This window comes from Saimiri boliviensis, chromosome 2 (assembly GCF_048565385.1).
Source record: "Saimiri boliviensis isolate mSaiBol1 chromosome 2, mSaiBol1.pri, whole genome shotgun sequence".
NCBI lineage: Eukaryota > Metazoa > Chordata > Mammalia > Primates > Cebidae > Saimiri > Saimiri boliviensis.
In genome coordinates, this window is record NC_133450.1 from 12656309 (window position 1) to 12670249 (window position 13941).

The following is a 13941-nucleotide window of genomic DNA, read 5'->3' on the forward strand; positions in this document are numbered from 1 at the left end:
ATCCTCTCTATGGGTAAATTTCCCAATCTGTCCATCACCTTTCATTTACCCAGTAGTGGGGAGGCGGGGAGATGTTTTCCTGTGGGTTTTTCAAAGTGAAGCTTCCATCCAAATCCCTCAGAGAAGGAAGCTGGGATCCCTAGAAGCCTAGCCTCAAAGCTCCCTGCCTTCTGCAGAGCTTACAACAACCCCCGACCACAGCAGCGTGCAGTCTTGAGCATCTTTCCTAGGGCGACAAAGTAATGGCAGCCCCCAGCCAAAGAAAGCCCTTCCACCTAGCTCTGCCTCACTCTGGTCTGTGCCCTTCCGGCAAGGCTGCTGCACAGAGGTTGAGTCCATGCCCTGGGAAGGAAGAAGTGGCTGGTGAGATTCTCCAACCCTTTATCAACTCTTCATTCCCTTTATCAACTCTGTAGCACACACAAAGAAACCATCCTCTTTAATACAGGAATAACCTTGAGAAAGAAAGCACCTGTGTGTCAGTGCTCTTAAACGTCCCCTCCACAATTGGATTGTCATAGACTAATTCCAGCAGCCATGATTGTGTATTACCTTTGAAAGATTTGATTTAGCCAACAGATGGAGCATTGATAGAAATCTCATAGCAGCTGAAAGGCAGAAAAATCCACTCTGGAAGGAATCCTGTATTGTTCAGCTTTCGGCTTCTATTAACTTGTGATTAATCTATGTCTGGGGGAAATGGGAGAAAAGGGAAAAAAAAAAAAAAAAAAAGAAAAGAAAACAGAACGGAACCGGCCTGAACACCAGTGATTGTAACATCTGCCTGAGCCAGAAACAGCAGTCCCTGGCCTGCCATGTGACTCAAGAGAATGGGAACCACCACTGGGAAGAAGGGATGCCTGGGAGACGAGCTGTGAGAGTCCCTCTGCTGAGGGACAAAGGTTCCAGGCATAGCGATCACAGCTGTCCATCATGATCACTGTCAGCTGTCACTCTCCGTCCTCTTTTCAAAGGGACTTTTAGAGTTTCTGTAAGACCAGGAATCATATTAAGAAAATAGATATTCCACTTCTAGAAATAGGATTGTAGGGATATGAAAAAAAAGGAAAGGAATGATTTTAGATTGGGTGTTGAGCCTTCTGGTTCTCAGAGTAAAGAGTAAGATTAGCTCCTCACGTATCCCTGAGCAGTCAGAATGACAGCACCAGAGATCAAAAGCAGGAAATGCAGAGAGTACTTAGAAGTCAGCATTTGCCGAACCAGGCGTGGTGGTTCACGCCTGTAATCCCAGCACTTTGGGAGGCCGAGGTGGGTGGATCACAAGGTCAGGAGTTCGAGGCCAGCCTGGCCAACATAGTGAAACCCCGTCCCTACTAAAAATACAAACAGATTAGCTGGGAGTGGTGGCAGGCACTTGTAATCTCAGCTACTCGGGAGGTTGAGGCAGGAGAATCGCTTGAACCCAGGAGACAGAGGTTGCAGTGAACGGAGATTGCACCACTGCACTCCAGCCTAGGTGGCAGTGCAAGATTCAATCTCAAAAAAAAAAAAAAAAAAACAGGCCGGGCGCGGTGGCTCAAGCCTGTAATCCCAGCACTTTGGGAGGCCGAGGCGGGTGGATCACGAGGTCGAGAGATCGAGACCATCCTGGTCAACATGGTGAAACCCCGTCTCTACTAAAAATACAAAAAACTAGCTGGGCATGGTGGTGCGTGCCTGTAATCCCAGCTACTCAGGAGGCTGAGGCAGGAGAATTGCCTGAGCCCAGGAGGCGGAGGTTGCGGTGAGCCGAGATCGCGCCACTGCACTCCAGCCTGGGTAACAAGAGTGAAAACTCCGTCTCAAAAAAAAAAAAAAAAAAAAAAGTCAGCATTTGCTAGCTCGTTGTGTGTGGAGTGTGCTTTTCACAGGGTGGTACCCTCACCAAAGTAAAAGTGTGTAATGGGTGAACTCCAGCATGACCGTTTGCTAGGCAGAGACAGCAGAAGGATCTATTGATGGAAGAAGCAGAAAGGTGCCTGAGACCTTTTAGAATCTCCAGTGTTCGGCTGAGCTGATGGCTGCAGCCAAGACCTGTCGGGTCATTCCTAGGTTCAAACATGTCAGTCCCCACAACCGTGACTGAGCCAGTCTCTCTATGCTAACCCTAAACCTCAGAGGATGCTCTTGGAAAGATGCCACCTAGAAAGAACAGTGCCCCAAAACCATCTGGCAGAGCAGCAGGGCCACCAAGAGGCACACCTTGCCCATGACACCTGTGCAGGTCTCTGTCTCCCCGTCCAGTGCCGTGGGGCTCAGGGAGGAATTTTTCTCAAACTGTAAAGGTCAGAAAGTCTTCAAACATTCATCCCTTACACCCATTCTTCTTTGTTATAGATTTACAATTTTCCTTGCTTTACATCTGTTTACAAATACAATGGATGCTCAGTTTTGGTAAGTTAGGGAATACATAGAGATTTAAAGAAAAAACTTAGAATCAATTTCTCAATCCAGAGGTCAGCACAAAAGCCATTTTGTTGTCATTTGCTCGTTTGTCGATGTCTATATTGTTTTCATAGATTTGATATATTTTCGTATTTGGAAGATTTGATTCAGCCAACAGATGCAGCATCGGTAGAAATGGCTTCGTATACAGGGTGCTCATTTCACTTAATCTTATACCAGTCAACACTTTGAAAAGCAGTTGAATGCGTCTCTTAGCATTGCTTCATATGAATGCCGTAATTCATTTAACCAGTGCCCTGTGGGGAGAGGTGGCATGAGGCCGGGAATAAAATGTGACCAGACAAACCTGGGTTTGAATCCCAGCTCTGCCACTCACTGACTTAGCTATGTGACCTTGGGCAAGTCACATAACCTCTAAATGCCATCTGTGAAACAGAGGCTCAGATGCCTAATTCCCAGGCTTATGTGAAGATTTAGAAATATATATATAAAGTGCCTGGTGCCTCAATCGCCTGGTCACACATTATTTATTATTATTTAAATCGCTTCCATTTTCCACTGTTATAAATAGTGCTTCAGGGAACATCTCTGTGCATAAATCTTTCTCCACAACTGTGATTATTTCCTTAGGACAGAGTTTTAGAAATGGAATTACAAGACCAGAGTCTGAATAATTTTAAGTCTCTTGATACGTAACCTCAGATTGTTTTGAAGCCTTTACCAGCATTTTATCTTCGCTGTTTGGATGCAGGAAACCTAACCCTAATACATCTGTTTATCTTCGCTGTTTGGATACAGGAAAACTGGTGTCCAGTTGTTGTTTAGACTTGATGATTAATGAGACGAAATCCTTTTCTGAAATGATTATTAGCTACTTGCACGTATTATTCAGGAATTACCTGTTCCTGCCCACCCCCAACCCCCCATTTTCTGTGAGAAAACCAGGATCCCTAGAAGAGGAACAGCTTGGCTAGGCTTCACACAATTAGTTTGCTCATTAATTAATTTTCCAAATATATCTTAAGCACCTCCAGTGTGCCAGGGACTCTATTGGGCCCTGAGAAGGGAATAAGACAAAGGACTCTACCCCGTGGAGCTGCAACCTTGTGGAGAAGACAGATGACTAATCAGCAGATAAGAATAAAGAATCAATGGAAGATAATTACATTTAGGGGAAGCCATATTCATTTCCAAATATGCACCAGGGCAGTGAATATGAGCCAGGCATTGGAGACCCACCCAAGGCCCCGTGGAAGTTAGCAGAATCAAGACTGGCCCCAGGTTCCCCCTGCCAGCCCGGGGCATGCTTCTCTTGACCTTATCCTCTGAGCTGGGCTCCAGAGCAGGGAGGCAGTGCCACAGGGAATCAGAGAGGCTTGTCTCTACCACCCAGCACTTCTTTGGTGTGTTATTCTGAGCCCCTCCAAAAGCAGATGCCAAGGGCAAGTGGTTTACTAGGGGAAGCATCTGTGAGGGAACGTGGGAAGGAAGCTCAGGAGGCTGAGAACGCTGTCAGATCACAGAAAGGGAAAAAGGAAGGAAGGAAGGAGGGAAGGGGGAAGGGAGGGAGGAAGGGAGGAAGGAACGGAGAAGGGAAGGCAAGGGAAAAAAAGGGAGGGAGGGAGGGAGGGAGGAAGTGTCTTAACCCACAGCACAGTTCTAAGAAAGTCTGCCAGGATGGGACATCTTAAAGCCAAAGTACCCATCAGAGGAGTCCCAGATCCCAAGAGTGTGCCCACCTTAGTGTCCCTGCCATGCTCCAGCTGGGAGTGGCCCAGGGGAAATGTGGCCTTTGGATTTCAGACTCAGCGGCTGGGGCCATAAGTCAATTACACTCCTGCAGGAGTTCTGAGCAGCACGTGGTTACACCTCGCATCCCGCTGACCATGAATGGACATTGGCTGTTGGATCAGATGGCTGCTGGCTAGAGGTTGCCCCATTCTCTGGAGGTCATGCCAGGGAACTCTTGCCTCTGGCCCAAATGATCCTTTCTCTGGCCTAGACAGGAGATGGAGAACTTGCTCACTGTTAAAGAGCCTGGGAAAGCATAGGTTGGGGGTTGTTCTCTCCAGGGCAGGCATTGCCAGAGAGGGGAGGCCACATCTGGCCCTTGTTTTCAGTCTGCCAACATTCATTGAACACCTGCGATATGGAGAGCCACTGGGTATCACTGCTACCTTCTCATGCTGTTCCCACACCAGGCGTTTGCCTTGGGTAAGGGATGGAGGAAGACTTGGACCACATAGTCTGTAAGCCAAGGGACTAAAGAGGCCAACCTCTGTTTTGCTTTCCGTGTATTCGAATTATAAAGAAGATGTGTTTGGGAGTCAGGAGACCTGTGTTCTCCTCCTGATCTTGTCATCGCCTCACTGTGTGACATCTGGGCAGTTATACAATCACCATGAGCCTCAGCTTCTGGGTGCTAATAAGACCATGTTGCCTTGGCATCTTCTGATAAACAGACAAGGCACTGAGCAGTTTAATCCCAGAGGTCCTTTGATCCTGCTACCCTGGGCAAGCCAGGCTTGGGATGGGACAGGGCTGCTTCCCAGAACGAATTGTCTTCTCACCCTTCTCTCATCTGCACAGCTGCCACCCAGTAACCGGAGCTTGTACCTGCCAGCCAGGCTGGTCTGGTCGCCACTGCAGTGAACCGTGCCCTGCTGGCTACTATGGTGATGGCTGCCAGCTGCCTTGCACCTGTCAGAACGGCGCCGACTGCCACAGCATCACTGGGGGCTGCACTTGTGCCCCGGGCTTCATGGTAAGATGGGAGGGGCCTCTCGGCCTTCCTGACCCCCGACCCGGCCAGCTCTCCTCACCTCCTAGTTGCAATCAGGAATGTGGCCCTGCACCCAGGTGGCTCCTTGTGTCCCCCTCAGAGATAGATTCCATGACGGGAGGGCCCCGAAGCTGGTCTCAAAGGGCCAGGGTTTGTAATATTGCCAATAACAGGAGAAGGGGTCTTTCCGTCACCCCCAGCTCTGAAGGTTGCCTTCCTTTGTGCCCAGCTCCTCCTCGCCTATATCCTTATGCACACAATATTTTACATCAGAAAAAACACAATACACATAGACCGTTTTGCATTCTGCCTTCTTTCACCCACACTTCTATGTTGCTGCTTGGGCTTCTTAATTATCATTTTAAATGGCTGCATAACACTGTAGGAGCAGATGCACCCCCGGTTTCCTCAGCCATTCTCTTACTGCTGAATATTAAGCTGTTTCCAGTGTTCACAGTGAATGTTGCAGTGAGCATCTTCATACAAATAGCGTTCCCCCCTGCCTATTGAGTTATTTCCTTAGGGTGAATTCCCAGGGTCAGCGGGCATAATATATTGATGGCTCTTGATGGATGTAGCCATATTACTTTCCTCAAGGGTTCTATTAATCTACACCACCACCAATTGTGTATGAATGTACCTATTTCAGAATAACTTTGCTAACATGTTTTTAATTTTTGCTAATTACAGAGGTAGAAAAATGGCTTCTCAATGTTGTTCTAATTTGCATTTCTCTGATTACAAGGGAGAGTGAACATCTTCCCTATGTTTGTTTATTCTCTGTATTTTCTCATGAATTATGCGGGTCTTTATGAGGTTTGGTTCTGGGGAACTTGGCATTGGAAGTGGAATCCTGTTCAAAGGTAAGGCGTGCCCAGCAGGTTCAAGGAGTCAAACACTCAGGGGTTCTCTATGGCCATATGTTTCATTGTGCTATAGGAAGTGATACAATGGTGCGGTTGAAAGAGTGTGACCTTTGGAACCAGACCTGGGTGGCACCCTGGCTATCCTACTCACCAGTCATGTGATCTTGGACCAATGAGTCAGCGTCTCTTAGGTTCTGTTTCCTCACCTGTGAAAGGGAATGCCTGCCTTGTAAGGTTGCTGTCAGGTGTCGAGATGGGATATATAGCGTGCATTTTAGCAGGCTTTTCAGGCGGTAGTAAATTTTCTAAGCACCTGTGGCCCTTGTTCACTTGCAGATTCTGATTCACTGGGTCTGGGATGGGGCCTGATGGTCTGCCGGTCTAACGAGCTCCCAGGTGATACCAATAATGCTGGTCAGTGGTTCTCGCTTTGAGTAGGATGCTGATAGGTAGCCATGGGTCTCAACTTGGCCAGCACACTGAAGTCACCAGGAATGTTTCATAGACATCAATGCCGGGGCTCCATTCCCAGAGATTCTGATGTATTTGATCTAGGCATGGTCTGGCTGAGGCCAATGTGCTGCTAAGGTGGAGAGCCACTGATCTACAGGGAATTCTTGTAGATCAAGTGAGGGTTTGCTTGGTGACAACATCTTTTAAAGACAGGCTGCCTCTGGCCTGCAGAGCAAGGCCCAGGACAAAACACTGTTCAAAATAAAATGTGGCTAGTTCTGAATTGAGATGTGAAGTGGGAAATACACATTGGATTTCCAAGACTTAGTATGAAAAGGTGAATATAAAACATCTCAATAATTTTGTTATGTTGATTATATGTTGAACTGATACCTTATATATATATGCATTTATATACACTTAAGGTATCAGTTACATATTTAAAGCATTACATATATTTATATATTTTTATATATTTAAAGTATTATGTGTGTGTGTGTGTGTGTGTGTGTATATATATATATATATATGTATTTTTTTTTTTAAGAAAGAGTCTTGCTTTGTCACCCAGCTGAAGTGTAGTGGTGCAATCTCAGCTCACTGCGACCTCCATCTTCAGGGTTCAAGTAATTCTCATGCCTCAGCCTCCTGAGTATTTGGCACTGCAAGCATGTACCACCATGCCTAGCTCATTTTTGTAGTTTTAGTAGAGACAGGGTTTTGCCGTGTTGGACAAGCTGATCTCGAACTCCTGGCCTCAAGTGATCCACCTACCTTGGCTTCCCAAAGTGCTGAGATTATAGGCATGAGCCACCACCTAGTCTAAATACATTTGTTTAAATCAAAACATTTTACTAAGATTTTTTAAAAAACAGTTAAGCTTTCCCTTCCTCTTTTCCCAAGGCACATAAAACTTCCTTCTTCCCCAATGCAGATAAAACTTCCCCAATGCCGATGAAAATGAATTCTTTGGCATCTTTGAAACAGAAGGAAGCCTGGTTTCCTCTTTAATTTAGCTTTGTTGGTGTGAATTTTTGCTGTAATTTCCACAGCAAAATGGAGGTGCCCTGGGTTTTGAATTTGGGTAGCAGAGAATAATTGTTTGGGATTAAACATCTCACGTAGCCAAGTGGTCAGGTGACTGAAGCTGATTGCACCGGACTGCTCATGGCTGACCCCTGTCCCAGCTTGGCTTCTAGCATAGCTCTAGGACTTTGGGCATCTGTGGATGGGGAGCATACAGGGAGAGAGAAGAACCTATTAACTTCTAAGATGGTCTGCTCTATGGACTCTGTGGATCAAGTCTGGGGGAAAGGGGAAAAAGTAGGAGTAAGAAGATATGCGCACACATGCGTGTGGGAAGCTCACTGAGGGTTGTACCGTCTGGTCATATACATTGTCTATGCATCTACTGGGAGCCTTGCCTCCCTGTTCACACTTCTTTATCGCCAGCTGCCTGCCTACTCACCGCTCCTCAGAAAAGGAAAATCAGGGCTCTGGGAAGGCCTGGGAGGCTAGCATCTGTTTGCCCACTGCCCCTAGTGCTCCAACAGTCTGGTGGCCAGGCCACTGCCTCTCTTCCTTGCATCTGAGATGCAAATGACTTCCTGTCCTTGAACTTTGGGGCACACGGTGCATGCCAGTCTCACTATGGAGTCCCCCCTGCCTGGGGCTCAGGGCTAAGACAGATTGTGAGTCAAGCTGCCCTGGTGAGACCCAGTGAATTCCCATCCATCTCTTCCCGCCCAGCCTCATTATTCCTGGAAAGGCTCTTCTAGGGCTCTGCTGGACATTGGGCAGGGGCTGCAGGAGGTGATTACAGAACAGTTCATTGTTCTCAATCAGCATGACTCATTTCTGTGTGCACCGAGCCCTGAGGGGGAAGCCGTTACTCTCGCCCTTACTCCAGCTTCTGAATGAATGCAGCTTCCCACAATTAGCCAGCTAGTGGGGGCAGTCTGCAGAGCTGACTGGCCCCAAGATGTCCCACAGTCAGTAATAATTAGCAATGCCTTTGTTGGTGGGTTAGTTTGTGAATGTATGTATCCTGCTTTTATCCTTGAATGATTTTAGGATGGGTAGTCAGTTACAGACTGATTAAAGGATCCCTTTTCTGGGTGTTTGGAGACCTTCATTCTGGGCTCAGTAATCTTGGGCATGTCACTTCACCTTGCTGGACCTCCATTTCCCTGTCTGAACGATGGGAGAAGTAAATCAGTTTTGCCTGCTATTGGATATGAGTAGCCCCCATGGAGTGGATGTGAAACCACATCCTCAGCTCTCCCCTCTGACCCCAGCTATCCCTGCCCAGAGTCTTTAGGAATGATATTGGGACAGCTTTATGAAAGCAGATTCTGGGGGCTGAGAATGGTCTCGGGCTCAATATCAACATAAGGAGTGCTGATGAAGTAATGCGGAACCACATTTGTGAGCTCAGTGACATGCCTGCTCCAGCCACGTGGTCCCTACCCCCGAGTGCACAGGGACATGGGGCAGAAGCAGGCCCCTGTTTGGGGCTCTGGGCTGGCCTTCACACACTGCCTCTTCCCTCCCAGGACACTGGATATTTCCTCTGCTAGGACATAGGGGCCAGGCGGGGATGTGGAAAGACTAATCAGACTCCCAGCCATCCAGGAACCTGTGTTCCAGTAATAATCATATGCGCACTAGCAGCGAATACTCACTGAATCCTGGCTGCACGCTTCATCTGACTTATGCCTCACAAGGGCCCTAAGAATGTACACTTTTACTTTGTGCAATTTGCAAATGAGGAGTTGGAGTTTAAACAGGATAAGTGACTTGCCCGGGATCACAAAGCCAATGGTGGTGGGAGACACTGAACTCTCATGTTAGTTGATGAGCTTTGATTGAAGGATCATTGTGGAACCAGACAAATCTAAGTTCAAATCCTAGCTCTCCAATCCCCACACTGACTACTGGCAACTCAGTTACCCTGCCTAACACTGCACTTTCTCATCTGCTAAAACAAGACTTTGCTTGTGAGAATTAAGAATATTATATGGGAAGTCCAAAACCCAGTGCCTGAAATACAACAGACACTTGGTGAAATGGTAGCAATTACTGGTTAGATATGAGAGTAGTGGGGGCATGTTGCTTCCCCCATGCCCAGCATACCAGCAGGAGGCTGTTGGGATGAGCTGTACCCAGGGATACCCAAAGGATCAGAGGCATGAATGTACACAGCTGCTGTTCTAGCGAGGTCCACCCAAGCACCTGTGGGTCACCCTGAGTGGTGGGTCTCAGGAGGCACTGTGGGGGTGGACAAGCATCGCAACATTTGGGGAAATTGAGATAGAGATGGAGGTGGGAAGAGAACGTGGGCATTTTACATGTTCACTTAGCAGCAGTGATAGAATCACTTGGGGTATGCACTGATAAATTACACTGTGGCTGCCCAGTGCAGTTAAAGAGTCCTCGACCAGAAAACAAGAAATGAGTTTGTATCTTTAGCTCTACTACCTTTCTGGGCTTCTATTTCTCATCTATAAAATGGGAATGAAATTCTCTGCCTAACGGAAACAGTGGTATGAGAGCTAGTCATTCCAGTGGGAGTGCTGACAAATGGAAATGACATCGTTTCAGCACCTTGGACAGCGTCGTGCGCCACTGTTTCAAGGCCACTCTCCGCCTTCTGAGAACCCAGGGTCCTCGCCCAGACGCAGAACACCAGGGTGAACAGGGATGGGAGAAGGCAGAGTCAGGGGTCACATGACACAGTGGTCAGACCAGCAGAGTCCTGGAATACCTGTCTCTGTGAAGATGACCTGATCCAGAAAGTGAGGACGTTTCTTCCCACCCTCCTTAGCCAGCGGAGTAGCTGCATTGTGGATGAGGGGACTGAGTGGAGCTGTCCACCCACCCACTTGCAGGTTAGCATCACATCAGCCCTTTCTGTGGCTCCCCACTGCCCACCAAAGAAACCTCAAATCCCAGGTCTTTGTGACATGCCCTCAAAGTAGTCTACCCTAATCTCACCTCCCACTAAGTCCTGCCACAACTTGTGCAGCACACATAACTCATTTCCCCCAAACGCAGTACAGAAGTCCCCCTTATCCATGAGGGATACATTCCAAGATCTCAGTGGATGCCTGAAATTGTGGGTAGTCCTGAATTCTGTATATACTCTTTTTTCCTAAGCATACATACCTACAATAAAGTCTTAACTTATTAGGCATAGTAAGAGATTAACAGTAATAATTAATAATAGAACAATGATAATAATATGCTATAAAAGTTATGTGAATGTGCCCTCTCTCTCAAAATATCTTCAAAAAAGTTTTTTAGAGATAGGGTCTTGTTCCGTTGCCCAGGCTGTAGTGCAGTGTTACAGTCATAGCTCACTGCAACCTCAAACACCTGGACTCAAGTGATGTACCTGCATCAGACTCCTGAGCAGCTGAGAATACAGGAACATACCACCATGCCTGGCTATTTTTTTTTTTTTTTTTTTTAGCGGTGTTGGGGGAGACAGAGTCTTGCTCTGTCGCCAAGCTGGAGTGCAGTGGTCCGATCTTGGCTCACTACAACCTCTACCTTCCAGGTTCAAGCGATTCTCCTGCCTCAGCCTCCAGAGTAGCTGGGACTACAGGCACATGCTGCCATGCACAGCTGATTTTTGTATTTTTAGTAGAGATGGGGTTTCACCATGTTGGCCAGGATGGTCTCAATCTCCTGAAATCGTGATCCACCTGCCTTGGCCTCCCAAAGTGCTGGGATTACAGGTATAAGCCACCTTGCCCAGCCCATGCCCGGCTATTTTTTTAAAAATTTTGTAGAGATGGAGTCTCACTATATTGCCCAAGCTGGTCTAGAACTCCTGGCCTCAAGCACTCCTCTCACCTCAGCCTTAAAATATCTTACTGTATTGTATAAACCTACTTACTTTTTTTTTTTTTTAAGATGGAGTCTTGCTCTGTTGCCCAGGCTGGAGTGCAGTGGTGTGATCTCGGCTCACTGCAATCTCACCTCCCAGGTTCAAGCAATTCATCCGACTCAGCCTCCCAAGTTACTGGGATTACAGGCATGTTCCACCACACTCAGCTAATTTTTGTATTTTTAGTAGAGACAGGGTTTCACCATGTTGACCAGGCTGCTTTCAAACTCCTGACCTCAGATAATCTGCCCTACTTGGCCTCCCAAAGTGCTGGGATTACAGGCATGAGCCACCATGCCTGGCCACAAACCTACTTTAAAACCACAGTTAACCTCAGGTAACTGATACTATGGAAAGTGAAACCAAGGATAAGGGGCACTCCTATATGTTCTTTGGGGCCTCCATGCTTTTTCTCACACCTTTCTTTCTTCCTAGAATGCCCTTCCCATAGTCCCTATTGAACCTATGAAAATCCTTCTCAGCCTTTCAGGAAATCAAAGGCAGCCTCTTCCATGAAGCCTTCCCTGAATACTCCTCTATTCAGAATTAACCATTCCATTCCTTGTTTCCACTGTGTATGGCTCATGCTCAGGGCCTATCTCCCTAGAGACAACAACATGTCTCCCTCTATCCCTGGACCTCCTAACCAGCCTACCATGCCTACCACACAAATATCTTGCTCAGCAAACCCTCTGAAATGAATGAAATCCCTGGTAGAACCAATGCTGCTAAAGCAGGCTATAGTGCAGTGGCACAATCATAGCTCACTGTAACCTCAAACACCTGGGCTTAAGTGATGTTCCTGCTTCAGACTCCTGAGCAGCTGAGAATACAGGCATATACTACCATGCCTGGCTCCATGTGTGTGTGCATATATATATATATATGCACACACACACACACACACACACACACACATACATACATATTTTCTTTCTTTTTTTTTTTTTTTTTTGGCAGAGGAGGGACAGAGTCTCACTCTGTCACCAGGCTGGAGTTCAGTGGCCTGATCTTGGCTCACTGCAACCTCCACCTCCTGGGTTCAAGTGATTTTCCTGCCTCAGCCTCCCGAGTAGTTGGGACTACAGGCATGCACTGCCATGCCTGGCTGATTTTTGTATTTTTAGTAGAGACGGGGTTTTACCATGTGGGCCAGGATGGTCTCGATCTCTTTACCTTTACAGTAAGGAAATTCATGGCATGTCCCAAGGGGCTTTGCCAGTAGTGCTGGGACTTGACTCTACCTGTTGGCTTCTCTGAAATTTAGATGAACAGATAGCTGCAGCAGGACTGGAGCAGCTGATCCCTGACACCGTCTCCAGATTCTCTGAGCAATGGCATGAGCTTCCACCTTATGAAATTTTATGTAGTGGTTTGCAGACTCTGGAGCCAGATTCCCTGCCTTCAAATACCAGCTTTGCTGCATACTAGCTGTGTGACCTTGGGCAAGATACTGTACCTCTCTGTGCTCCTGCCCCTTGTTTCATTTATTTTTCTTTCTTTCTTTTTGAGACAAAGTTTCACTCTATTGCCCAGGGTGGAGTGCAGTGGTGCAGTCTTTGTTCACTCTGCAGCCTTGACCTCTCTGGGTTTAGGCGACCCTCCCACTGCAGCCTCCCGAGTAGCTGGGTCTAAGCTACACACCATCATGCCCAGGTAATTTTTTTGTAGAGATGGGTTTTGCCATCTTGCCCAGGCTGGTCTTGAATTCCTGGCCTCTCATGATCTGCCCATCTTGGCCTCCCAAAGTGTTGGGATTACAGGCACAAGCCAAGCCTGCCTCTAGTTTCTTATATGTGAAAAGGAATAATAACATAGCCTCATAGGATTATTGGGCTGACTAAATTAATTAGCACATATAAGGCGCTTAGAATGTCTAGCATATTACTAATCTTTTAACAAGCCTCAGCTATTATTGTTGATGATGCTGCTGCCATTGCTGCTACTGCTGTTGTTATTTACACCAAGGGGTCACTTACTCGAAGAGGCTGACTGGTCCTGGCCTGAGTGCCCTGTTTGGGGGTAGAGGTGGAAATGGGGTTGAGAGGAAGGAGGCAGTTAGTTGAATCTTTCCCCTGGCTGGAAATGGCAGGGTTGCCAAGGGCTCCTAGGTTCCCAAGAGCAGACGCAGAACCGAGAATAGACTTCCTCATCACGTGGCAGAAGAAGGCTGATTCCTCAGCTCCACCGTGTTCCTCTGCTGACCAGCCTTCCTTTCCTTAATTAAGGCTCACCTAGGCAGCCAGCCTGTTGGAGCCTCCTCCACTGCTATAGGACTAATTGCTGCCACCTTGGTGCCTGCAGTAACCGTCTGTGAGGTCACTGCCAGGGCTGCAAAGACGTGATTTCTCAGACCCCCTCCCGGCTGCCTCCTCCCTCATGGATGCCTGGATCCCGTGTGGCTGGGAGACAAGGGGCCCTCTGGCGATTCCTCAGCCCAGATGCTCCCTTTCAGCTGCACTGAGATGAGGACGGAAATGCGGGAAGCAGAGGAGAGGGGCCCCAGTGTCCCCTCCCATGGGATTCAGGGCCCATATTTC

The 13941-nt window shown here is 47.6% G+C and overlaps 1 protein-coding gene across 19 annotated transcripts in view; it reads left to right on the forward strand.

The window, feature by feature from the left end:
- Positions 1–13941, forward strand: part of MEGF11 (multiple EGF like domains 11) — a 398263-nt gene that overhangs the window by 326986 nt on the left and 57336 nt on the right. For all 19 annotated transcript variants that reach the window (XR_012516094.1, XM_074392772.1, XM_039468640.2 and 16 more), the window contains one exon: positions 4996–5170. Coding sequence is in view for 18 of the 19 variants with exons in the window: in XM_074392772.1 (XP_074248873.1) it covers positions 4996–5170 (175 nt within the window). In the remaining variant the exon portion in view is untranslated. The remainder of the gene's footprint in view (positions 1–4995; positions 5171–13941) is intronic.